This window comes from Manis javanica, chromosome 6, assembly GCF_040802235.1.
Source record: "Manis javanica isolate MJ-LG chromosome 6, MJ_LKY, whole genome shotgun sequence".
Taxonomy (NCBI): Eukaryota; Metazoa; Chordata; class Mammalia; order Pholidota; family Manidae; genus Manis; species Manis javanica.
Window position 1 is genome coordinate 33,624,887 of NC_133161.1, and position 27,039 is coordinate 33,651,925.

At 37.3% G+C, this 27,039-nt stretch overlaps 1 protein-coding gene across 5 annotated transcripts in view; it reads right to left on the reverse strand.

The window, feature by feature from the left end:
- Nucleotides 1–496: 496 nt before the first annotated feature.
- The window catches only part of MDFIC (MyoD family inhibitor domain containing), a 95,598-nt gene continuing 69,055 nt past the window's right edge, over nt 497–27,039 (reverse strand). For 4 of the 5 annotated variants that reach the window (XM_037027345.2, XM_037027341.2, XM_037027342.2 and 1 more), the window contains 2 exons: nt 7,286–7,354; nt 497–3,192 (listed from right to left, as the gene is read on the reverse strand). In XM_037027345.2, the coding sequence (XP_036883240.1) occupies nt 2,945–3,192; nt 7,286–7,354 (317 nt within the window). In that variant the 3' untranslated portion in view covers nt 497–2,944. The remainder of the gene's footprint in view (nt 3,193–7,285; nt 7,355–27,039) is intronic. The other variant, XM_037027343.2, reaches the window with a different exon arrangement.

Here is a 27,039-nt window from a genome sequence, read left to right on the forward strand (position 1 = left end):
ATTCCTAAATAAAAGGCTTTCTCCTATATAAAGTGATTGGGGGTGGTCGTTGAATATTAACTCTAAAACATCTCCTACTAAAGAATTGTGCCATTAAAAATCCTAGATGAAAATACTTTTGATGACTTACCTTTGGGTGAAATTCATTAAATCTAATACCCAATTTCATTGATCTTTCATGTTAATCTTAGAATATATTAAAAAAAATTACCTTAATTTTTACAAGTTGGGAGATAATTCCAAAGCAAACAAACAGAAACAATTTACCGAAACCATGTACGAAACTTGCATTTTGATCTATTGTGACTATTTTAAAAAACACTATGTTTTGAAATCATATGTCAACTATTACTTGCAATGTAAACTGATCTGAATCTTTCATAGTTCATTTAAGGATGTGAGTCATGTGATTTTACATAAGGAAACTAGAAAGGGATGTATCAAGATAATCTCTTCAAATATCAGTATCAATTAGAAAATATGCTACAGCCCAACAGAGAAGTTATGTTTTTTTAATTTCAAAATAATGTTTTCAGGCTAATACAGGATAATCCAGTTTTAAAATATATAAGATTAAGTTTCCACATTTAAAAAGAGACCAAATCTAAAACTGTAAACTATAGTACTTAGTCATGATGGTCATATAACTCAGCAAAACATTGTCCATACAGACATGCTAAAACATATTGGAATGATTTTCACATTTATTTACTTTTTTTTTCATATTAAAAAATCATATAAGGTACTTTATGGAATAACTGCAGAGTAGACAATGGAGGAAAACTGAATATAAATATGAAAATAAAATTCTGCTATCAGCTAATATGTTCTCTGTTACAGAGAAACATTATTTTAAAAGTGCTAATATTTTCATTGCAAATAGTAGCAGAATATATTTAAATATTAGACAAACCAGTTGGTTGAAAAATTTTGCAGGATACAAGTGAAATATTTTAAAAATTACAGGTCATTGGAAGGCTTTATATGTTAGTACACTGATGAATACTCTTACATTCTAATATATACGCTTAAGTTAACTTTGGGTATATGTAAGTATTCAGACTCTGGTTACTATGAAATAGCACAAAGATGATCTCATAGTTGATGTAATAAATGAAAGATGATCTTTAGACAAGGAGGAAAAAGACAGCTGTTTACTAGAATTCTCTTTAAACCCGACATTTAAAGTGTGTGTGTGTGTGTGTATGTGTGTAAATAGCACTGAAAGGGGACTGAAGAGTTTGCTATTTTCTTCTTTCTTAAGCCCATCAAACAATGGTATAAGTAGAAAGTAGGTTTCGTAACAAAGGAAAAGTCATAGGTGACATTACCATGCTTTAGGTTTAAAATCTTTCTTAAAAGGTTAGGTTTGCTAAAAGTTTCCTAAAAATATACATTTGTTTTTATTATCAGTTTGACTTTCGACCAGAATAATTGAAAATAACTATTAATCAATCCAAAAGTATACTTTGAAAATTTCTACAAGGAATTACAGTAAATCAAACCAAACTATAATTGGGGGAGATCAAACTTAGAAGAACAACATAGTACGAAAATATACTTCCCCTTTCATCTGCACCACACAAAGTCTCTATGTCTTAAAAAGTATTGACTTAGTCTTCTAATTAACAGACTTATTTCTTTGTGCCTAAGGATCTTTATAACCAGTCATATTAGCTTAATTTAACATAAAACTGCAATAGTAAAATTTGGTCACAGTAGTGGATGTCAAGATTCCCACTGGCTTAGGAGGAATTGTCTGCATTTAAGATTAAATGTGTTTATAAAATATAACATTGGTTAAGAAACAAACCAAAACAACCAACCTCCCTCCCCCCCCACAAAAGACTTAAAGCTCTTTAAAAAAAAGGGAAGCTTTTGAATAAATCAAAATCAGAATACTGGACTTAGAATATAAAAGTCTCCCAATTTAAGTGAAATTTGTCAAAAGTATTCCACATTCTTCATAAAATATATAGCTATTTTATAAGGCATTATGTTTTCTTCAAAAACTAACATTTAAATTATGAGTAAGAAAATGAGCACTTTTGAATTTTGTAGTTAAAAAAAAGCTGCATTCCTGCAACTAACAAAAATACATAAGGCTTTTTTCTTTTAACTGCTTACAAGCACACACAGTTCAGGCTATCCACCTAAAACTTGTTCTTAAATCTAATTCATTCAAGCAGCAGATGAAACACTCATCCTAAGAGGCTTCCTGAAATGTCACATTCTCCTTGAAGCCTTCTGAATATTCCAGTAGACATTAGCTGTTCTTTTCTGTGTATTCCTATAGCCTTTGGAGTTTCTCTCTCTCATAATCCTCACTTCCGTATGCCTTGTGGAATGGTTCACTCTTTACAGAGCTCTCTCCTCTGCGAAACTGTATGCTCCTTCGGATGGGAGCAGAATGACATTCATCTCTGCATCCCAGCAGGAGATTATACACGGCAGGCACTGCACGGCTGCCGAGCAAGCGGGGAAAGTGAAGAACAGAGTGCGGGCGTGGACACTGGGTGCCCAACTGGTGTGTGGGTTTGTTTCCCAAAGTTTACTTTAAAGTAGAGAATGCTTACTTTTAGCCATTAACAGACATCACATTGTCTGGTTTAAATACCCACTGAGAAATACTGCGTTTGGAGCCAGGGGCTCCTGAGAATGCTTAAAAGAAACAGAAGCATATGTAACAAGGAGAAGTCATTTACCATTTTCTTTTGTCAGAATGTCCCTCAGTCACTGTAACCTCTTAAAGTTTAAAAGCAGTTAAAGTTTCACATATTAAACCATGTAAATTTGGTTAGAGAAAAAAAGGTTTTCAGAAATTAATGAGTGAACAGTGCAAATACTGGGTTGCTTCATGAGAATCTTGCCATGTGCTTTTCTTCCCCCTTAAAAAAGAAAAATGTAAAACACTCCAGTTTTAACACAAACAGAAGATAAATATTTATGAAGGGAAACAAATTCCACAGCATTCCATACAGATTTCCAAACAGTCTGATGATTCACAACAGGCATCCATGATGCCACAGTCCATGTCACAAGGGCAGCTACAGTCGTCCCCCATCTCCTCCCCACAGCAACAGCAGCAGGCTTCTGAGGTGCAGATGCCGCATGCAGCGCGTCCCAGGACAATGTTGCAGAGCGTCAGGAATTCACAGAACAGGCAGGCCAGGATACAGTGGACACAGCAATCTTCATTGCCAGTTTGGAGACCACATATTGAAAAAGGGAACACAAAATAGATAAATCATCAATGGACTGAGCAGTAAGAATATCAGAATAATTCAGTGATCCAGAACCCCATGACATGCAGTCCTAGAAGGCTGTTATGAGCTAGAAGCTCAAAAAGAAACACGTTAGGTTGTAGATGAGCAATCTTTACAAGTAGAGAAAGCACTTAAAACAAATGGTGGCAGTGTGTATGCCGGTGTGGGACAGAGTATTCCTCTCAGGCGCTGTGCAGCAGTTCGTGGTCCCAGGCTCTACTTGGCGGTCACTCTCCTCTCCCCTATATCCTATTGTGCTCTCTCACTTAAAGCTAAAATGATTCCGTGACCTGAAAGTCCTGCAGGAACAGGTTATTTTCTTCAACTGTTCTACCCACCTCCAAATTTGGAAGGAAAAATTTTTAAGTATGATGGATTCAGAAGTTAAATTGGGATCAACCTATTTTACTGGAAAGGTTTTCCAGTAAAACTAACTCAACTGCATGGTCTTGAAATTTTTTGGTTTCCTAAGAATTAGAAAACCAATGAGACTCTCTGGTTAGGCCCAACCACTGTTTCTGGAATAGTTCTTCTGCCTATTTCTAGCAAAGGATTTGTACCTTAGCAAATATGAATAGTGACACAGTGGCATTGCCTTCCCACTTCCTGTGTGACCAAGTGCTTTATATTTGTTACTTCCTGAGACAATGCTGATGATGCCCTTTTAAACATTTACCAAACTTCATGAATCAGTATAAAAAGATGAGAAATCGAACAGATTTCCAATGTAACACATTTAGTATACCATCTTCAAAGCTCTTTCCTTTAGAATTTTGGGGCAAGTAAGAGGAGCAAGTAAAGAAATTTCTATTTCGGGAGGACTTTTAATATCTGTAATAAAATCACTTAAGACCAATGTTATAAGACATTTGTTGAATTTCAGAAATATTTATGAATTTTGACCAGGGTTATTTCTGGGTTTATGTGTTTTTTGTTTGTTTGTTTTCACGTATATTTTGTATAATGCAAGCTTTCATGAGGGTATTCTACTTCCAAAAGCCCCCAACCCCATCTCATATGTCTCTTTGTGTTTCTATATTTGGCTTTAAAAGTGAGTGCCTTTGAGAGAATTTCAGCACATTGTGTCATGGTCTCATCAAATCTCCCCAATTCCTTGAACATCTCCCTGTTTCTCTGTAGTCTCTAACTTTGTAGAGTCCCTACCATTGTAAAAGAGGGAAATGTGGAAATACAAGGCCATACTGCACATACCAGATGGCAGGAAGGGGGGAAGGTCAGAACAGAACTCGGAAGGTAACCTCCATGGTCATTCATAGAATTAAAGGCTAAAAGAATGCACCCAGCTTTCCTTCTATTTTTCTCAGTGTCAACCCCAGTCCCATGTACAGTGGTCTAGGGAGCAGCTGGAAGCTCATAGAGTTGTGAGAGTCCGCAGGGTGCCTCCATCTTCCCCTAATGTTTTCAGTAGTATCCAATCATATCAGGAGAATGCCAAAATCAAGTACAGGAATCCAGGTCCATAGCCTTGGAAAATTCTGGGTTTCTAAAGAATGTCTGTGGTTTCTCTCTTTCTATGTTCTTTCTATAAACTTTTATTCTAAAATCTCTCTTACATGTCTGTTCAGTTAAGGTTTTCCAGGCTTTTATCATGATGATTTGTAAAATACTTGAAATATTCCAAAGAGCTAGCTTTATTAAGAGAAAAGTAAATACAGCAAGCCAGTTCAATTCAATTTGCTTTCAAACAAATACGTATATTAACCAATTCTAACACTTCTGACCTTAACTTTCTATTCCACTGTGGAATGCCTGTATTTCAAAGGATGAGTGGGAGAATCTACAAACACTTACTTGATGCTGAAGAAACTTTTAACTGAGTATTCCTAAAATCCTAAGAATAGTTATTGAGCATTAGATTCTTTATGTATTAATCACAAAATACATCATACATAGAATTTTATGTAATGGATGTATCAATTTTAAAGGAGAAAGAATGGTCATCCCACCAAGACTTAGAAATACAGGGTTTTATCTTTAAAGCCTCTTTTGGTCCCTAAGTGTGTCTTCCTCTCCCAAGATATAATCACTGACTTGAATGTTGAGTAAATCGTTCCCTTGCATTTCACTGTAATTTTTACAATAGTGAATGTATTAATACTCTTATCAGGAAGGAAACAGTACCATATGAATATTCTGTGAGTAGTTTTTTTGCACAACATTGTGTATCAGATTTACCCTTGTGGATTCATATATATATAGTTCACTTACTTTCCAGGTGTATAGTATTCTATTATTTAATAGACCATTATTTACTTACCCATACTATTTATGAATATTTTGGTTATTTCCAGTGTTTTCATTATTCTGAACATTACAGTTAGAAGTAGTCCTCTGCAAGTCTCCTCTAGTGCACACACTAAATGCCTGGCAGAACCGCTGGGTAAGAGGATATGCAAACGTTTCCAAAGTGATGCTCCAGAGCTCACTCCCACCCACCGAATACGAGAATGCTCACTGTGCTGCACCTTCGCCAATCTTTGAAACTGTCCGACTTTCACAGCTACAAATTAGTTAACTGTGAAATAGCATCTCAAGGTGGTTTTACTTTGCATTTACTTATTTACTAATTAAGTTTAGACATCTTTATGTGTCTGTTGGCCATTCATGTTTCCTCCTCTTTAAAACGGGTGTTTATTGAGTTGCCTTTTTTTTTCTTACTGATGTGCAAAAGTTCTTTATATATTCAAGATGGCAGTCCTTTGTTAACTGTGATCGTCCTCTCTCAGTATGTGGCTTTTCTTGATTAACATGGGACAGGTGAGTTAATTTTTAGACTTGAAGAGCCTGCCGTGATGAAGAAAAACGCAAATCCAATCTTGTAGTTGGCTGGAAATGTGGGATTACACGGCTGAAGAAGTGAAATGGCAGGTAAGTCAGTGAAAAGAAGAGAAGACATTAAGATTTAGCAACAGGAATGAAATTAAAAGGTTGAGTGTCCGATGAAGGGAGGCCAGCCATGCCTACATACAGAAACGGAGAAGAAACCAGTAAGTAATCAGGAGTGAGAGAATAAAGGTGTTTGGTATGAAACCAAAAGCCCTCAGGATGAAAAGGGATAGGGGTGATATTCTGAACTAAACAACCCATTTGCTGCTCATAGGATGTATCTGTTTGAAAATTAAAACCTCTTCTAGATCTTAGACAATAGTGACAGTGGTCATACAGAAATTAGGAGCCCTAAGCCAAGAAAAGACTCTCTCCAAACTGCTACCTTTAGCCAATGAGATTTACAAATTAATTTAAGTCTGTCAAACTGTCTCTGTACTTTTAGTAAACAAAGAGGATGAAAAATTCTTAGTTCTTAAATTGAAGAAATACTCCTTTTCTAGATCAAATACTCCCTTTCTATCCTATGTTGGAATTTCTATAACTAGTGGGTAGGAGTGGTTGTTTTACACAGAATGGGAAGCCTAGCATTAATGAAGGAGAAGTATTTATTTGCTGTTTTCAGAATTAAGAAATGTTAGGAGAAATGGTTTCATTACTATTTCATTTCTAAAAAGCTATTTAAGAAACTTACTTTGTACTAAACCCTGTTTTAAGCTGTTTACAAATAGTAATTTCATTTAATTCTAATAATATTCCTAAGAAGCAGTACTGGTACTATCCCCATCTTACTAATACAGAGACAACTGACAGACATTTTATGACATTTGTTCCAAGTCCTGGAGGCAGTAAGCAGCAGAGCTAGTGTCAGAAGCTGCACCATCTGCCTGCGCGGCCCGCGCTCTAACCCAGCATGTTGTGTTGCCTCTGGGAGGCGGGGTCACTTCTAACAGTTGGTTCATCTTCCATGGGGGAAGATCAGTTATGAATCCAAACCTTTCTGCAGATTTGTTTTGCTGATCTGTCTGTTTTTAGCTTTGATTCACGTTTCTCTTCCTTTCTGAAGATGAGATTTTGAATTTTGGTTTTAAAAAAGGGTTGATAGTAAGTGTTAACCTTCAACAAGTAAGAGTAAGGTTTATGAGTTGGAGAATTGATAAATGGCCACTTACATTGCTGAAACAGACATAATAGGGTAGGCAGCCAAGGGACAGATAGTGTCTCAATCGAAAGAAACAAATCTGTGAATTTAAAACAGAAAAATTAAGCTCCATAGTTACATGAACAAGAGCAATATAGAGATTACATAGGAACGCTAGTGGTAAACATACAGTAATGACGACAGAGGTCTCAAAAGAATAAGGTCTTTATTTACACATTAAAACATACAAAAAATAGACATCCTCTTTAAAACATCAGTCCTACATAATTTACTAGAAAAGTGCTTTGCATCACTCTGAAAAACCAGATGTATTAAGGGGACAGGCACCTTAAGAGGCCACAAACCAAGACGTATTTCAGAGACTAAAGTGACATTAAACAAGGCACATTTACAGAGACACCCACCAAGAACACAGTCATTTTCTGTATTGTATAGAGAAATACCTGGACAGGACAACAAAAAAAGAAAAAAATGGATCCCTAAATTCTGTCAAATCAACTTAATGATCTGATTTATATTCCTTGCCAAAAACATTTTTCTTCTCAGATGTGTTCTAGAAAGAGTAATTTGAAATAAACGAAGAATAGCTGTTACATTTTCTGCCACTACTACCTCCACCATGCCAGAGACATCAAGAATCATAAAAGGCATTAAGATGTTGGTTTTATTGGAAGCAAAGAGAGGATTATAATTAATATCAAACTAAGAAGAGGTGGGGAAACTTTCAAGAAGATGAGTCCTCTGCATGCATGTAGTTCACTGTCAGAAATAATTCTTTTTCCCCCTGTTCTTGAGGTTTTTAGTTTTTATGGTTTTATTCAGTCATGTTTGCAGTTTTTGCCAAAGTGTTTAACCTTTGAGAAGCCAACTAGGTTCTGGGAAGGATGCCTGTCCCAAACTGAGCCAAGCCAGAATTGCACAATTCAGTATAGTATTGAGAGGAGAGAGCTTAGCACAAGCCTGACAGGTACTGTAAATTTAGGAAAACACAGGAACATCCCAGCAGCCAAGTTAAGTAAAATGAAAGCATAAGAGGAAATCTTTAGCACAATGTTTGATTTAAAAGAGAAACAAAAACAACTTATGAACCACTGCAGACATAAACCCAAACAGAAGCTTTGAATGCTATGAAAGGTCAGCAGTGTTCCATGCATGCGGCTGGCGTAGCTGGACAGTGTCCAGCTTCCTGATGCCATAGAGGTAACAACTGAAACCTACTTATATTGACTGGTAACAATGTTGGTGGCTAATCCACAGGACTTTGTTTTGATTAAAATGAGACTGAAGATACTAAATTATCTACATGTTAGTTTAACAATGAAATTATCCCACACTGATTTACCCAATCACATGTGGCCAGAAATGTTAAGAAAATATGAGGAAAGCAGTTTGTTATAACAAAAGGACCTCTGCCTAAGAGCCATCAGAAAACTATTCACATAGTAAATTCAACTCTATTCTAAATAAGTCTCTTATATTTCTTTAGTTTCCTTCTTTTAACATGTGGTGTGACAAGTGCTCTGAATTTCTTGGAACACAGACACCAAAGAGCAGAGTACAGGGGAGGGCAAAGAGTGGTGAGTTCTGAGAATAACCCACAACCCATTTTTGAGCCCACAAAGATTTGCATGCGCTTTATTGGAGCTAATCTCTAATAACATTTCCTATGACTTAAAATGCCTGAAATACTTTCTTAGTCAGGTTGCTGTCACCTCACCTATAAACTAAGCAGCGAGTTCACACCCATGGTTAACAGGCCGACAGTATGCCCACACACAACTGCGGACCAGAACATGAGCAGTCGGTTATGTGGAACCAGGAATTTAGGAAACAGCATCAAAGAGGTCAAACCTGACTGTACCTTTACAACCAAAGCTGCAGAGAACCCACAGGTGTCCCCATGTCTTTAGCCTCTAAGGTTCACATCTGCCCGGTGGGCGTACAAGGGGAATCACGGTGCAGAGGAAACCCAAGCTGGGTGGAGGCATTCTTCTTCCCAGATCCTGCTTTATTGTGACTGTTGTCTGTCAATACAAAGTCAAAAAGCAGGCTCAAAGTGGGTTTTGGTCATCCTGAGTTGCAGCCAGGATAGCTAAGTTAGTATCTGGTCTCTGAGAAGAGCCAGCTGTGAGGGACAAGATGCAGACATCTCCAGGGAGTTCTGCTCCTCCAGCACTCCCAGGGCCAGGAAATATTCACTCATACAGCACGGTAGCTCTCCAAGTAGCTCTGCGTGTCCCAGCCGGAGGACACAGAGCATTCTGGCCCACAGCCCTAGAATGACCTGCTGCCTGCACAAACTGGCCTGAAGTGCGCCTCCTGCACAGAGCCCTCTGGCACACTACTGTCCCTGTGAGGACATGCGTCTTAGCCAGAACACAGTCAACATTTTCCTAGTAGGGAGGAAAGGGAGTTAGGTCAGGAGGTAGAAAGAGTGAGCTACATTTTCCACTGCTGCACAAAGATGACCACACTTAGGAAAACTGAACAATAATCTTCACTGTTATCTTTCCTTTCAACCAACTCAAAAGAACCTTGGAAAAAACCAGCTCCATTCTCCCACAGCCCGCAAACAGAGTCCTCAATAATTTTCCTATCATGTGTTCAAATTCTGGACTCCATCCTCCACTTAGGGGACGTGCATTTGTATTTTAAATCATAGTAAGTGGAGAGCACAGAGCTTTGCTTCTATTCGTTTACTCTGCTGCCTGTATCTTTGGTTGATTCATTAAACATCCAGTAATTATGGGTCATCACCTAATTGTGGCCCTGATTCAGGCAGTTGTTTCTAAAGAGTCACATTTCGCAAAGTCCAGGAAGGTAACATATGTACCAGGATGACTTTTTATTTCCCAGGAGCTTTACAAAGAAATCTGAATAGAAGTAAAAGTTCAGCTAGTTGGGGTGTTTATAACACTGTTCATGTAAAGTCAGCATGGGGCAGAGAGGGGAGGGGGAAGAAAAGCTAAAAAAAAAATTGATGGTGCTAGTCATATTTACATTAGTTGACTGGATCTCTGTAACACTTTAAGGTCACAATTTTGATAGCTGCTAATAACAGCATTGTCGTCACAGGCATATGGTGAGGATTCAGAGAGACAGTGCATATAAAGTGTTCAATAAACGATTTATCATGTGAGTACTTACTAAAGATTATTACTGTGAAGAGGGCAAACTATTCTAGGGAGGACACAACTCTTTGCTCACTGGTTTTTCACCCACTCTGATTACCACACCAAAAGGTCATTCTGTTTTAACCCAAAGAGGTTTATTATAAAGGGCTCTGTTCATGATTCAGACACTTGAAAAGACAGAACCGAGAAGGCAACGCCGAGACATGGAATCTCCAGAAGAGTGGAGCAGCTATCTGGGAAAAATTAGTAAATCTTGTGTTTTGCTATAGCAGAAGATTTTAAAATAATAATCGTTTTCTAGATTTAAATTATCACCAGTTTATTTTCTCAGGAAGCGAGAAAGCAGCAACAGAGTTAAGACCATACTTTCCTTGAGCCTATTCAATGCTGACTTTAAGTTGGCCAGTTGAAATATCTCTGATCTAAAAAGTTTAACTAATAACAAGGCTGAATATAACTTTTGAATAACACAATCTGCTTTAGATCATACAAGCATTTTTCCTCAAAATACTATCTATGGCTAGGACAACATATAAGAAAGTAAACACTCTAGCATTAATGAAAACATGTTCGTATAAAAATGATCTAAGACATATCTCCCAAAAGCTGAACTTAGTATTTTTCCCATTTTTTATTTTTGCAATGCTGTTTATTTCACAATTCATATTTCAGCTTTATCTCTTCCAATCTGTGCTTGGTTATTGCACAAGGTCAGATTATGAAAAGAAATAAACGTTTATTTTTATTTTAAATTTAAAAATTTTTTTATTTTGTTGTCATTAATTTACAATTATATGAAGAACATTATGTTTACTAGGCTCCCCCCTTCACCAAGTCCCCCCCACAAACCCCATTACAGTCACTGTCCATCAGCGTAGTAAGATGCTGTAGAATCACTACTTGTCTTCTCTGTGTTGCACAGCCCTCCCCGTGCCTCCCCCCACGTTACACGTGCTAATCGTAATGTCCCCTTTCTTTTTCCCCACCCTTAGCCCTCCCTTCCTACCTATCCTCCCCAGTCCCTTTCCCTTTGGTAACTGTTAGTCTATTCTTGGGTTCTGTGATTGTGCTGCTGTTTTGTTCCTTCAGTTTTCCATTGTTCTTATACTCCACATATGAGTGAAATCATTTGGTACTTGTCTTTCTCTGCCTGGCTTATTTCATTGAGCATAGTACCCTCTAGCTCCATCCATTCTGTTGCAAATGGTAGGGTTTGTTTTCTTCTTATGGCTGAATAATATTCCATTGTGTATATGAACAACATCTTTTTTATCCATTCATCTAATGACGGAAACTTAGGTTGCTTCCATTTCTTGGCTATTGTAAATAGTGCAGCGATAAATATATGGGTGCATCTGTCTTTTTCAAACTGGGCTGCTGCATTCTTAGGGTAAATTCCTAGGAGTGGAATTCCTGGGTCAAATGGTATGTCTATTTTGAGCTTTATGAGGAACCTCCATACTGCTTTCCACAATGGCTGAACTATTTTACATTCCCACCAGCAGTATAGGAGGGTTCCCCTTTCTCCACAACCTCGCCAACATTTGTTGTTGTTTGTTTTTGGGTGATGGCGATTCTTACTGGTGTGAGGTGATATCTCATTGTGGTTTTAATTTGCATCTCTCTGATGACTAGCAATGTGCAGCATCTTTTCATGTGTCTGTTGGCCATCTGAATTTCTTCTTTGGAGAACTGTCTGTTCAGCTCCTCTGCTCATTTTTTAATTGGATAATTTGCTTTTTGTTTGTTGAAGTGCGTGAGTTCTTTATATATTTTGGATGTCAACCCTTTATCGGATCTGTCATTTATGAATATATTCTCCCATACTGTAGGGTACCTTTTTTCTCTATTGATGGTGTCCTTTGCTGTACAGAAGCTTTTCAGCTTGATATAGTCCCACTTAATAAACTTTTTTTTAAAAGCCACACAGTACCCACTGGGGTAATCCTGAAAAATGTTGATGAGAGTAAAATGGCAACCTTGCCATATCAGATGCTTGTTATCTAATTATATTTATCAAGGTCTAATTGACATACAATATTATATTAGTTTCAAGTGTACAATATAGTTTTTATATATCATATAGTCTTTATATATCGATATTTGCATACAGTGTGAAGTGATCATCAGATATGTCTAGCTAACAGCCATCACCATAGTTATATAATTTTTTCTTGTGATGAGAACTTTTAAGATCTACTCTTTTAGAAACCTTCAAATATACATAACAGTAGTCTTGACCACAGTCACGTGCTATACTTCTTTTACAACTGGAAGTCTGTGCCATTTGACCCCCTTCATCCATTGTCCAACCCTCCCTGCCCCACCCCCACCTCAGACCACCACTAATTTTTTCTTTGTATCTGTGAATTCCTGGTTGGTTGGTTTTTAGACACCATGTATAAATGAGGTCATATGGTATTTGACTTACTTTACTTATTAGCATAATGCCATCAAGGCCCATCCATGTTGTCACAAATGGTAAGATTTACTTCCTTTTTCATGGCTGAATAATATTTCAGTGTATGTGTGTCAACATATATTTGAATATATATTTATGTGTGTGTGTGTGAGAAGATCTGATCTTTAATCATCCATCAATGGACACTTAGGTTGTTTCCATATATTGGCTATTGTAAATAGTGCTGCAGTTAACATAGTACAGATATCTTTTCAAGTCAGTATTTTCATTTCTTTCAGATAAATACCCAGAAATGAAATTGCTAGACCCTATGGTAATTCTATTTTTCATTTCTTGAGGAACCTCCATACTAGAGGTTTTCCATAGTGGCTGCACCAATTTACATTCTTTCCAACGGTGCATAATAACTCCTTTTCTCTACAACCTTGTTAACATTTATCTCTTCTCTTTTCGATAATAGCCAATCTAACTGGTGTAAGATAGTATCTTACTGTGGTTTTGATTTGCATCTCCTAGATGATTAGCGATGGTGAGCTTCTTTTCATGGACCTGTTGGCCTTCTGTATGTCACCTTGGAAAAATGCCTAGTCAGAGCCTCTGCCCATTTTTTAAATCCAATTTTGTTGTTGTTGTTGTTACTGCATTGTATGAATTCTTTCCATATTTTGGGAATCAACCCCTTATCAGATACTTGCAAACAAATATTTTCTTCCATTTGGTAGGTTGCCTTTTTGTTTTGTTGGTGGTTTCTCTTTGCTGTGCAGCTTTTTTAGTTGTAGTCATACGTCTTTATTTTTGCTGTTTTTACCTTCAATTTTCGTATCAAATCCAAAAAACTGTCACCAAGACAGATGTTAAAGATCTTACTGTCTATGTTTTCTTCAGGAATTTTATGGTTTCAGGTCTTACATTCAAATCTTTAATCTGTTTTGAGTTAATTTTTGTGTATGGTATAAGATAGTGGTCCTGTTTCATTCTTCTGTATGTGGCTATCTAATTTTCCCAACACCACTTACTGAAGAGGCTGCTTGTTCCCCATCGTATATGCTTGGCTCCTTCTGATAAATTGACCATATATGCATGGGTTTATTTCTGGGCACTCTATTCTGTTCCATTGACCTATATGTTATTTTTTATGCCAATACCATACTGTTTATTAGCAATTATTATAGCTTTGTAATATACTTTAAAATCAGAGCTTATAATGCCTCCAGCTTTGTCTTTCTCAAAACTCCTTTGGCTATTTGGGGTCTTTTACAGTTCCACACAAATTTTTGGATCATTCTATTTCTGTAAAAAATGCAGTTGGAATTTTGATAGATATTGCATTGAATCTGTAGTTTGCTCTGGGCATTATGGACATTTTAATAATACTAATTTTTCCAATCCATGAGAATATCCTCCCATTTATTTGTTGTCCTTAATTTTTTTCATCAGTGTCTTATAACTTTCAGAGTATAGGTTTTTCAACCCTTTGATTATATTTATTTCTAGGAATTTTATTTTTTTATGCAATTATAAATGGGAATTAATTCTTAATTTCATTTTCTGATAATTCATTATTAGTGCATAGAAACACAACAAAATTTTCATATGGATTTTGGATCCTGTGACTTAACTGAATTTGTTGGCTGAGCTCTAGCACTTTTTTAGAGTCTGGGGTTTTCTATATATAATAGGTCATCTGCAAATAGTGACAGTTTTACCTTTTCCTTTCCAATTTATATGCCTTCTTTTTGTCACCTACTTGCTGTGGCTAAAATTTTGAATACTACACTGAATAAAAGTGGGGAGAGTGGGCATTCTTGTCTTATTCCTGAGCGTAGAGGAATAGCTTTGAGTTTTTCTCCATTGAGTATGTTAGCAATGTGCTTGTCATATTTGGCCTTTATTATGTTGAGGTACATTCACTTTGTTGAGAGTTTTTATCATAAATGGATGGTGAATTTTATCAAATGCTTTTTCTGCACCTATAGAGATGACCATATGACTTATTCTTCATTTTATTAACACAGTGTATATGTTGATTTGTGGATGTTGAACCATTCTTGCATCTCTGGGCTAAATCCCACTTGCTCATTATATATGATCCTTTAAATGTATTGTTGAATTCAGCTTGCTAATATTTTGTTGAGGATGTTTCATTAATGTTCACTGGGGACACTGGCCTGTAATTTTATTTTCTTGTGGCATCCTTGCCTGGCTTTCATATTATCAGTTTAGCACTGGCATTATAAAATGAGTTTGGAAGTAATTTGTCTTCTATTTTTTGGAAAGAGTTCAAAAAGGATTGGTGTTAATTCTTCTTTAAATGCTCAGTAGAATTCACCAGTGAAGCTGCCTGGTTTAACTTTTGTTTGTTGGCAGGTTTTTGACTACTGACTCAATCTTCTTACTAGTTATCTGTCAAGATTTTTATATTTCTTTATGATTCAGTCTTGGTAAATTGTATGCTTCTGGAATTTATTTAATCTAGGTTGTCAAATTTGTTGGTATATAATTGTTCATAGCAGTCTGTTTGTTTTGTTTTTCCTGTGATATCACTTGTACTATTTCCCTTTCATTTCTGATTTTGAGGTCTCTCTCTGGGGAGTCTAGTTAAAGGCTTGTCAGTTTCACTAATTTTTGCAAAGAACCAGTTCTTAGTTTCACTGATCTTTTGTCTTTTTAGTCTTATTTATTTTCACCTGATCTTTGTTATTTCTTTCCTTCTAGTAACTCTGAGCTTCATTTGTTCTTTTTTTTAGTTCCTTGAGGAGTGAAGTTGGTTGTTTATTTGAGACTTTTCTTGTTTCTTAAGGTAGGCATTTATGGCTGTGAACTTCCCTTGTAGAACTAATTTTGTTGCATCCCGAAAGTTTTGCTATGTTATATTTTCATTTGCCTCAAGAATTTTAACATCTGTTTTGATTTCTTCTTTGACCTACTAGTGCTCAGTGGCATGTTGCTTAATCCCTACCTATTGGTGAGTTTTCCAGTTCTCTTCTTGTAATTTCCAACCACAATGGTATGAAATTAGAAGTCAAAGATGCTCAATATAATTTCGATCTTCTTAAATTTATTAAGTCTTGTCTGTGGCTTGACATATAATTTATCCTGGAGAATGTTCCATGTGCACTTGAAAAGAATGTGTATTCTTGTGCTTTTGGATAGAAAGTTCTGTGTATGTATCTTAAATCTATCTGGTCTAACATGTCATTTAAGGAGATGGTTCTCTACTGAGTTTCTGTCTGGATGATCTAACCATTGATGTCAGTGGGGTATTTCTCCTTTTAAGACTGTAAATATTTGCTTTATATATTTAGGTGGTCCTATATTGAATAAATATTTACAAATGTTATATCCTCTTGTTGGAATCAACCCATCATTATATAATGATCTTCTTTGTTACTTCTTACATTCTTTGTTTTAAAGTCCATTTGTCTGATAGCTACTCCAGCTTTCTTTTGGTTTCTATTTCATGTAATATTTTTTTTTCCATCCCTTCACTTAAATCTGTATATATCCTTAATCTGAAATGAGTCTGTTGTAGACACATATAGATGGGTCTTTTTTTTTTCTTTTCTTCAAATTCATCTTACTACTCCAACTTTTAATTGGAGAGTCTAGTCCATTCACACTTAGAGTAATTATTGATAGGCATGTACATTCTGCTGTTCTGTAGTTCCTGTTCCTCCTTCTCCTGCTCTCTTTGTGACTTGATGATTTTCTGTGGTGGCATCTATTCTAGGTTCTTGCTTTGTGGTTATCATGAGTTATATATAATGACTTACAACTTAAAATAGATTGTTAGGATTATAACAACTAAAGTTTGCATTCTAAAGCTCTGCATTTTTACTCTTCTCCCCTTTTTAATGTCACATTTTTGCATCTTTTTCTGTAGTGTATCCTTTAGCTACTTATTTAGTTATTTTTATTACTTTTGTCTTTTAACCATGCTAGCTATATAAGTAATTAATCTGCTAGCTTACAAAATTCAATTATTCTAAGTTTTTCTATATATTCCCTTACCAGTGAGATTTATACTTTCATAAATTTTCTCATTACTAATCAGTGCCTTCTTTTCAACTTGAAGAAGTCCCTATAATATTCCTTGTAAGGTGGTCTTAATAATAGTAAATTCCTTTAGTTTTTGCTTGTCTGGAAAACTCCCCTGTAATTCAGAATGACAACTTTGATGGATGGATTATTCTTGTCTGCAAGTTTTTTTCTTTAAGCATTTTGGATATATCATACCACTCCTTTCTGACCTGCAAAGTTCCTGTGGAAAAATTTGCTGATTTTTATGTAAATGTGTTGATCTCTTTATGTAACCAGTTGTTTTTCTCTTGCTGCCTTTAGGATTCTCTTCTTATCTTTAACCTTTCACATTTTAATTACAGTGTCTTGGTAGCAGTCCCCTTGGGTTCATCTCATTTGGAACTCTCTGAGCTTCCTAGATCTGTATGTCTGTTCCCTTCCCCAGTTAAGGAAGTTTTCAGTCATTATTTCTTCAAATAAGTTTTCTGTTCCTTTTTAGTGTGAACATTATTCTGCTTGATGTTGTTCCATAGGTCCCTTATTTTCATTTTTAAAAATTCTTCTTGCCACTCTGTCTTGGATGAGTTTCATTGCTTTGTCTCCCAGCTCACTGACCCAGTCTTCTGTTTCATCCAGTCTTGTTGAGCCAATGCATCTCGTGTATTATTCAATTCAGTTGTGTATTTTTCAGCTCCATGACTTCTTTTTAGTATTTTATTATATTTCTCCTTATTGAAGTTCTGTGTTCCTCTTCTCCCAAGTTAGTGAGCATCTTTATGACTATTATTTTGAACTCATTATCAGGTAAATCTTATCTGTTTAATTAAGGTTATTTTCTTAGGTTTTATCTTGTTCTTTCTTTTGGAACATAGTCCTCTGTTTCTCTATTGTCCCTGAGTTTCTCTGTTAGCTTCTATGCATTAGATAAAACAATCACCTGTCCCAGTCTGAAGGAGTGGCTTCATGTGGGGGATGAATCTTACAGTTCTTCTCTGCCCTAGCTCTTGCTTGTCTCTTAAATCTTTGTGATTGCCCAAGCAGCCTATTTTATATTTAGCAGCTCTCCATAGTATCTCAAGACCTGTCAGTGTTCCAAAGAAGACGATCTCAGCACCTAAATTTAGGCTGATTAGAAGGCAGTCCCTTAGACAGCAGCTTCTAAAGTATGCAAATATGCTTTTTGTCCCACAGGGACGTATATATATATATATATACTTTCATAAATTTTCTCATTACTAATCAGTACTCCCTTTTCAACTTGAAGAAGTCCCTATAACATTCCTTGTAAGGTGGTCTTAATAATAGTAAGTCCCACTGGCCACCAGAGGTAGGTAATCAAATGATGTCTGTGGGCAGCAGTCACATATATGTACTCAGTCTGGGAGATACTGGTGCTCTGGTGGGCAAAGAAGGAGAACATGCAGATAGTGCCTGCCCTCTGCGATGTCTAAAAAGGATGACAGCAGGCAAGTTGGAGGAAGGCAGAAGACAGCACTGAGATGTGCCAGCCTCAGTCCCCAGAGGGTACCCTAATGGGCCCCTAGATGTGTGTTAAATTAGATGCCTGTCCCTCAGGCCAATGCTTTAAGCCATGAAGTCTCTTTCACATAAAGTCTGGGCATCTCCCAACAGGCTGCCTCTGAGGCAGGTCCTGGGGTGGGTGAGTCTGAGCCCTAAACACTGTTTCTCAGTTCACTACAGGGGAGGCAAGCCCATTGGTTTTCAAAGTTAAATGTTTCAGGGGCTGTCTCTCAGGTGCAGGTCTTAAAGTTGGGCTGATGTAAGGCTCAAACTCTTTGCTCCTCAAGAAGGGATTCCAGGTCTTGGGTTCCCTCCCAGTTATGGTTGCCGCGCCAGGGCTGAGGTTTATGGTGAGACAGTTTCTTGGCCTCTCCTGTCTGTTTCATGAGAGTTTTTTCTCATTTGCCTGATGTGTGGGATTCACTCAGTTTTTATTGTTCCATATGTAGCTGTAGATTTGGTATGTTGATGGCATGTCATCTTGAACTGGAACTTCCCACATTGGATTAATTGGATCCCACACTAACATTAGCCTATTACTGAGCCCACCAGGTTTGGCCAGGTTACCTGGGACATGAGGTCTTGATGACAACATGGGAATAAACACTAAGACGACGCTGAGAGTATTTACAGCATTAGGATCATGTGCGCACTTAAGCGTTCCTGAACAGGTGTCCAAAGGGCCGAGAGGCCCCGGCTCTGGCTGCTCCTGCGGGTGCCTATGGAGGCCTAGTGGGCATGAGGAGCCTTGCCTTGGGAGGCCCAGGACATGCTCCCTAGCCAAAAAGGCACAGCAGTGACAGACACTCCAGGCACGACGAAGAGAAACAAGCAGAGTGAAACGAGACTCCCCAGCCGCATTGTGAAGCAGTGCTCGGAAGGCAAACCCTGTCATTTATGGAATTAATTTGTGAATAATTGATGGCATTGTTACTCTTTCCACATCCCTCCCTCTCCACCCATGTTATCTATTAATACAATTTCGGTTTTTTTTTTAAGTCTCAGATGAATAGCCTGACATTGAAATTATAAGGTACAAATACCTCCACCTTAATTTAGTATACAAACAATTCCAGAGCCAAGAAAACCTACCAACATGCTGTTTGCAAGCATTCTCAAACTGACAGAAGCAGATAAGCCTGATTTTCTTGTACAATAAAAATTTTGTAGCCTTGCTATATTACTTTAAATTGTGGAAAAGGAGATAAAAATAAAGACCCTCTTATTTAGCTGCCTCCCAGTCCTCTGCACTTCATCAGGGCCACCCCTCACCTGAGGTTTTTCTGAGTAACTGCTCATTACTTACTGTGGCAATTAAGGCAAATGCTAGAACTACTAACAGAAATGCCAAAAGTGTCTGTGGTGGTGGCTGGCTATATGTTTGGTTCCAGTGAGGCTTCCAGCAACAGGGGAGTAAGATTCTTGGGGGCATAAAAGCAAAGAGGCACACACGCAACTTAGGATCACCCTGCCATCTTCACGAATGACACAGACAGCTTAGAGTTTTTCTATTTGTTAGGATCTGGAAAGTTAAAACCTATTTTCTGGTCTTGACTCTGTCACTAATTGGTTAAGTGTAAACCTTGAACAAATCATTTTACTCAGTGCCTTTATGCATATAATGAAGGGGAAAATGATCTTTGAGTTCTTTTCAAGCAGTAAGTTTCTATGATGATATAATCTACTATTATCTCTAAACAGTACATTTTTAAGTCTGGTTCAGGGTCTTGTCTTGGGCTTGAACAGAGCCATTATTTGGCTTAACACAATACTCAAAGCACAATGGAAAATTAATAAATCCTGAACACACACTGACTTCAAGCTGGCTAAACCCTGGGAGCATACGGTCAGATGGCATATTAGGTAAAGAGAAGCAAAGGTGGTTCCAGAAAATGGGGAAAAAGAAACAGAGGCAAGAATATGATAGTTTCAGAGATGGCTGTGACTCAGCATTTCTGGGGCAGGGAAAAACCAGGTAGTAAGCCTTCCATTTCCCATTTCAGGAATGAGGAGGCATAGCATCACTGATCATACCATGGTGTCAGGTGGCACGACTCTGAGGAATGTCAAGGCAGAAGCATTAGCAGGAGTTGACAAGACACTGGGTGAGGCATGGTGGGAAAAGAAGAGTCAAGTGTGACTCCCTTTGCTGGAGCCACTTACCAGTTTGATTTAAGACATTTTGAACATAAGACATAGTAGGTCTGAAGATACTCAAATGGAGATGTCTGAGAGAGAGCTGGAGCCAGGCTGGGGAGTTAGAGGCAGCTGAGACCCCAACAGTGATGAAATCATTAAGTTGCTCAGGGAGAATGTACCAAGTGAAAAGAGGAGAGCTGCAAGACAGCGGCATTAAGGGAAGGGCAGAGGAAACTGAGTGTGTAACAACTAGGAACCCCAGGAAGGCGGTGCCATGGAAGCAAGAGAAAAAAAACATGTCAAATACTGTTTAGCTAGAGAAATTTCAGTGATGTGATAGGGGTGGAGGTGAGTAGCAGTATGCTGAGGAGTGACTGAAAAATAGGAAATAGAGATGTCCTTTCAAGAAATCTGTGACAGGGAAGAAAAACCTGAGGGGACATTGCAGAGGGAGGCAGGCCTGAGGAAGAGACGCCCAGTCCTTACACTTGTAACACATGCACTGTCACACAGGAAAGGCTCGACATGTTTACTGTTCTCTGGCAGAGTGGAAGGCAGGACCTGTGTCACAGGTTCTGTTACTACAGGAAGCAAGGCATCTCTTCCTTTGAAATGGGAGATAAAAACGGTTCAGATTTAGGTAAGTTTGTAGGAAGGGCCCGAGGTAGAGAGATCTTAAGGGCATGCTAGATGGCTTCTTTTCCCACGGAGCCGAGGGACAGTCTAGGGAGAGCTCAAGTCTGTGGGCCCACTGCTGAATCCCAGTACACAAGAGTGCCTGCCACACAGCAAACTTGGTAATGACTTCTTGAATGAATTAGGGACACAGAAGATTTGTGGAAGGATAGTGAGAATCCAGTTTAGACCCAAAGCTATGTACGGGTAGTGATGGTGATTTTTATGGACATCAAGGTTTCTTCAGCAGTGCTTAGCTACTTGGTATACACAGAAGTTGAAACGACAGACCCCGAGATTTTTGGTTCTGAAAGACAAGTATGCCAGAATGACAGGGTCTTACGCAAGTTGGGAGATACATCAAGAGCGTTGGATAAGGAAGAAAATGTATGTGAGACCAGATAGATAGATATCTGTCTAGCTCTCTATATCTATAAAGATAGATACAGTGGTCAGTGGGGGTTCAAGAGCCAAGTATGTTTGTACTTATGTATGACTAAAAGTATGTATTTGTTTAAAAGTAATAGAAAAATGATCAAAAAGATACTAGATTGGAAGATAAAATGGGTCTGCTCTATAGAAACTAGGATATAGGCCTAGGCACAAGGTGGACCCTTTCCACAATTGAGTTGAGGAAATTCATTTGTATGGCTTGAGGCAAAGATCACTTTTAGTTTTACTTTAACTTCTCCTGTCACTCCACAGAACACATTTTCTAGGAAAGAGCTACCATAGATGTTGAGTAGTTACTTTAGAAAGAACTTTTTTCCCGTCATTCCAAAATGCAATTTCTGCATCCCTCACTGAGCATAATTATTAGGAGAAAAATAAACTTCAACTTCTAGTGTCAACTTTAAATTATGTTATGGGGATATTATTCCCCAAGAGGTCCGGTTCCTCCAGTCTGATTTCCCAAGAGAAGTCAAAGTAGAAATTTAGGCAGGTTTAATATATCTTTGGAAAACTAGTATATTAATCCATTTTGCTCTTTTCTTTCAATTATCTATCTTCATACTTTGCCTCAAATCCTGGATTTCTCAATCTTCTAGGAGACAACTACTATTTATTTGTATGATTATTTTTCCCGTCAGAATAGGGAAGATGAATAAGCTCCCTGAGCAAACTGTTTTATAATCATTCAGTCTTACTCTTCTAATTGTCTCCTATATCCACCTGAGAGGATGCCTACCAACTCCATTTTCCCTTTATCAAGTGTACAAGAAATAGGGAAGCCGTACAAATTATCAGTGCTGGGAAGGGGGCCTGAGGCCACACTATGTTGCATATCAATCAAAATCCCTTCGTAAGATTTGCCTGGTAGCCCCGAAACAAATTTTTTCACCCGATTGTTGACTTTTGATCCATTTCTTCTATTTTCTCCTGTACTAATTTATGGAACGCTAAGCTAAGATTACCCAAATTGTGGCATACAAAACCATGAAGTTAATTTTCTCCATGCCCCTGTATCCTGATACTGTTGACTATGCTTTGATAAAAGTACATCGTTAAAAATGTAAACAGGAGAATAACAATTACTTAGGAATTTAATACAGTTTTCTAAGAGGGAAATTTTGGGTATGTCCTTTATTCTTATTTCAATTTCAGTTGAGCAAAAAAGCTATTAAAAATATGTGTTGTCTGCATTATGAAAACTGCACACAGAAATGTAAGTTCACAAAACTAGTATGTTATGAAAAAAACTACTAGCATGCTAAGCATTTTTTTGTAGTGTAAAGATGCCAGAGCAAGTATTCTTGTTTCTGTGTGCCATGGACACAAAACAGTATTTTTAATTGGGTAAAATAAACAGGGATTCAAAGGAAATCAGTTATATTGAAGTACTTACAATATTTAAAGTAGAACAAATATGTAATTTACTAACATTTTAATAACTAGATCTAGTAGTCATTTGATAACTACTCTATTTCATGATTTCTGCAACAACTGTAGTAATATGAAAATGTTAGTAACAAAGTCAGATACCACCAGTGCTACTGGAGTTTATTGCTTATGTTTCTAATTGAGGGAAATGCTAAATTTCATTTAAAGCATAGAAGCTAATTAAATTTTTTTTCTCATTAAACACAGACCCCTTCCAAAGCTAAGAACCCTTGAGCTGAAGGATAAGTAAATCGTTCAAGTAGCTTCCTAGTGTATTCAGCTTAAACCTTTTATTAAAAAAAGTTAGACCTTGCAAGTTTTTTAGAAATGTGCACACTTGGTACCATGAGCACCCTTCTATTCTATTTTATACAAATTTTAACTATAAAATTAGAGAAAACATTTCTAAGCAAAACTAGCACCTATTTTACATTATATCAATTATAATCATTTAGATTATAATTGGAATCAGAGTCATTTGAGAATGTAATTTTGAAAAGCCAAAGAGTAAATAAAGCATCTATATATTCTTAAAGCATGGGAAGCTAATTTAATCTAGACAAAAAAAATGGCTGTTAAAAAAGTGTCGGGTCTTAAACCATAAAACTCTTAGAAAAAAACATAGGCAAAAATCTCTTGGACATAAACATGAGCAACTTCTTCATGAACATATCTCTCCAGGCAAGGGAAACAAAAGCAAAAATGAACAAGTGGGACTATATCAAACTAAAATGCTTCTGTACAGCTAAGGACACCATCAGCAGAACAAAAAGACATCCTACAGTATGGGAGAATATATTCATAAATGACATATCCAATAAAGGGTTGACATCCAAAATATATAACGAGCTCACGCACCTCAACAAACAAAAAGCAAATAATCCAATTAAAAAATGGGCAGAGGATCTGAACAGACACTTCACCAAAGAAGAAATTCAGATGGCCAACAGGCCCATGAAAAGATGCTCCACATTGCTAATCATCAGAGAAACGCAAATTAAAACCACAATGAGATCACCTCACACCAGTAAGGATCGCCAGCATCCAAAAGACAAACAAAAAGAAATGCTGACGAGGATGCAGAGAAAGGGGAACCCTCCTACACTGCTGGTGGGATGTAAATTAGTTCAACCATTGTGGAAAACAATATGAAGGTTCCTCAAAAAGCTAAAAATAGAAATTCCATTTGACCTGGGAATCCCACTCCTTGGAATTTACCCAAAGAATACAAGTTATCAGATTCAAAAAGACATATGCACCCCTATGTTTATCACAGCACTATTTACAGTGGCCAAGATATCGAAGCAACCTAAGTGTCCATTACTGGGTGAATGGATAAAGAAGATGTGGTACACACACACACACACACACACACACACACACACACACACACACACACACACACACACACACACACACACACACAATGGAATATTATTCAGCCATAAGAAGAAAACAAATCCTCCTATTTGCAACAACATGGATGGAGCTAGAGGATAGTATGCTCAGTGAAATAAGCCAAGTGGAGAAAGACAAGTACCAAATGATTTCACTCATTTGTGGAGTGTAACAAAGCAAAAGTGAAGAAACAAAACAGCAACAGACTCCAGGAAGGGACTAGCAGTTACCAAAGGGAAGGGGTGGAGGAGGGTGAAGGGGATTAAGGGGCACTGTAATTAGCAATCACAGTATAGGTAAGTCACAGGGAAGGCAGTACAGCAGGGAGAAGACAAGTAATGAACTCTACAGCATCTTACTATGCTGATGGACAGTGACTGCAATGGGGGTGGGTGGGTAAGGACTTGATAATATAGGTAAATGTTGAGACCACAATGTTGTTCATGTAAAACCTTCATAAAATTGTATATCAGTGATACTTTAATAAAACAAAAGTCTAGGGTTTTAGAGGTTTTGGATCTACTTTTAAGCTATGTACTCATACTCACAAACACACAAGCATAAAACTATCTTAAAAGAATATTTAAAAACAGTATTTTGGAAAATGTCATGAATCATTTGGATTCCTCTAAATTGCACTAAATTGTTCAATGAAATCATACAGAATTTCTAACTGAAATGAGTCAGGAGGGAGACGGAAGAACAAGTAAGAAAATGAGAGACATGAAGGGGGTTGGGGAAGAAAGACAGATACAGAAGGTTTACTTTGGAATAACAGCCAAAACTCTAGGCTTTACAGGCCAAATCTTCATAGATGGAAGCTTCTCCGACTAGTGCCCCAAACAATATATTCTGAGACATAAAGGGTATCCATCAGAATCTTTTCTTTTTTAAAAATACTCCATATACCAAGTCTATTTCCCCCCAATATTGTACTTTTCTATTATTAAACATTTTAGTGTCTATTTAGCCTGTAAGACAAATAGACCTTTTGAGTATTACAGAGCTAATGGTGGGGGCATCAAAGATGACAATAAAAAAGTACAGATTAATCAGAATGGTTGTAAAGACAAAAGAACAAGAATATAATCCAGTCAGAACAAAAATCTTGAATTTTCTCTTTCCTCCAGATTGTCAATGGGTAGAAAAACGCAGCATCTGAATACAAATTAAGGCATGGATTACATGTCAATATTTTCACCAGCTGATTTAAATTATCCTCAAAAATTGGTTCCAACTAATTTTTTAAAAGGTAAAATACCTTATCTAAAGGGATAAAATTTAGGCTGAAGTGAAATACAGTATATAAAGAAAATGTTACGATTTATAGTGAGCATCTGAGATAAAGTTTAATGTAAGTAGTTACCTCAAATTGACAAAAATTATATTCAGTGAACAATACTCTGATACTATTTTCCCTGGGTGTACACTTCATAAATTCTATGAGTCATCAGCCAGTTTTTGTCAGAAGATTCAAAACATCCTGCAGATTCTGTATCTCTTCCCAAAAACTTCCTCCTTTGAGAACTGTAGTATTACGCAGTGTCTAGTGCTATTATTGGACTGTATTTTTTTGAAAACCTAAAATGAATGGAAACTTTTAGTTTACTCAACATCATTCCAAATGATAAAATTTTTTCTTAAATGGAAGTTTCCAAAACTGTAAATCTATGTCAAATCCTACTGGTCATTTGAAAGATCTCCAGTTAAATAAATAGAAAGTGCCTCAGATACTGTAGTGAAGCAAGCACTGTAAAAGATCATCTCAAGGCCTGGCCACTGTCTTCTAAGAATCTAAAAGTCGAGAGGGATGATGAGATACAAATACTGATCACCGATACAGATGACTACATACAGAACCCTCTGTAATGGACCTCCTCCCCTCTCACCTACTCCAGGACATTTTTCTCCTGCATCATCAATATCTACACTAGCTCATTGCCAACAACACTCAAAGATATCCCATTTCAAAAAACATTCCCCTTTAGTAAAATTCTTTTAACAGAGTAATTCGGACTTGCTATCTTCAATTTTTTCTTTTTTCATTCTCTCTAGAACCCACTTTCAATCAGACTTCTGTCCCCATCACATCACCAGAAGTAGGAGAGTCCCCAGTGACCTGCACAGAACTGACACTTCAGTGGTCACCTCGCAGTCATCTTACTGGAGTTCTCAGGTATATTCGACACATGCTCACTCCCTGCATCTTGAAATAACTTCTTCACTTGGTTTCCAAGCTTTCCCTCTTTACAGGGTCCTCCTTCACCACCAGTTACTCATCCTCCTCCTTCATGGCTCCTCTTCATTTTCTGATCTCTACAGATTGGGGTGAACCAGGGATCAGTTCTTGGAAAACTTAACCTACAACAGTTCTTAACCCTACATGCATATCAGAATCATGTGGGGAGCTTCTAAAGGATGCTGATACCTTAACCCCACTCCATTCCAGATGAATTAGAATTTCTGGGGGCAAATCCCAGAAGCTCTTTATCCAAATACCCAGGTGCCAGGGTTGAGAACCCCAGTGCTCAGTGATCCCATCCACTTAACAACCTGTACCCTGATGACTCAAAA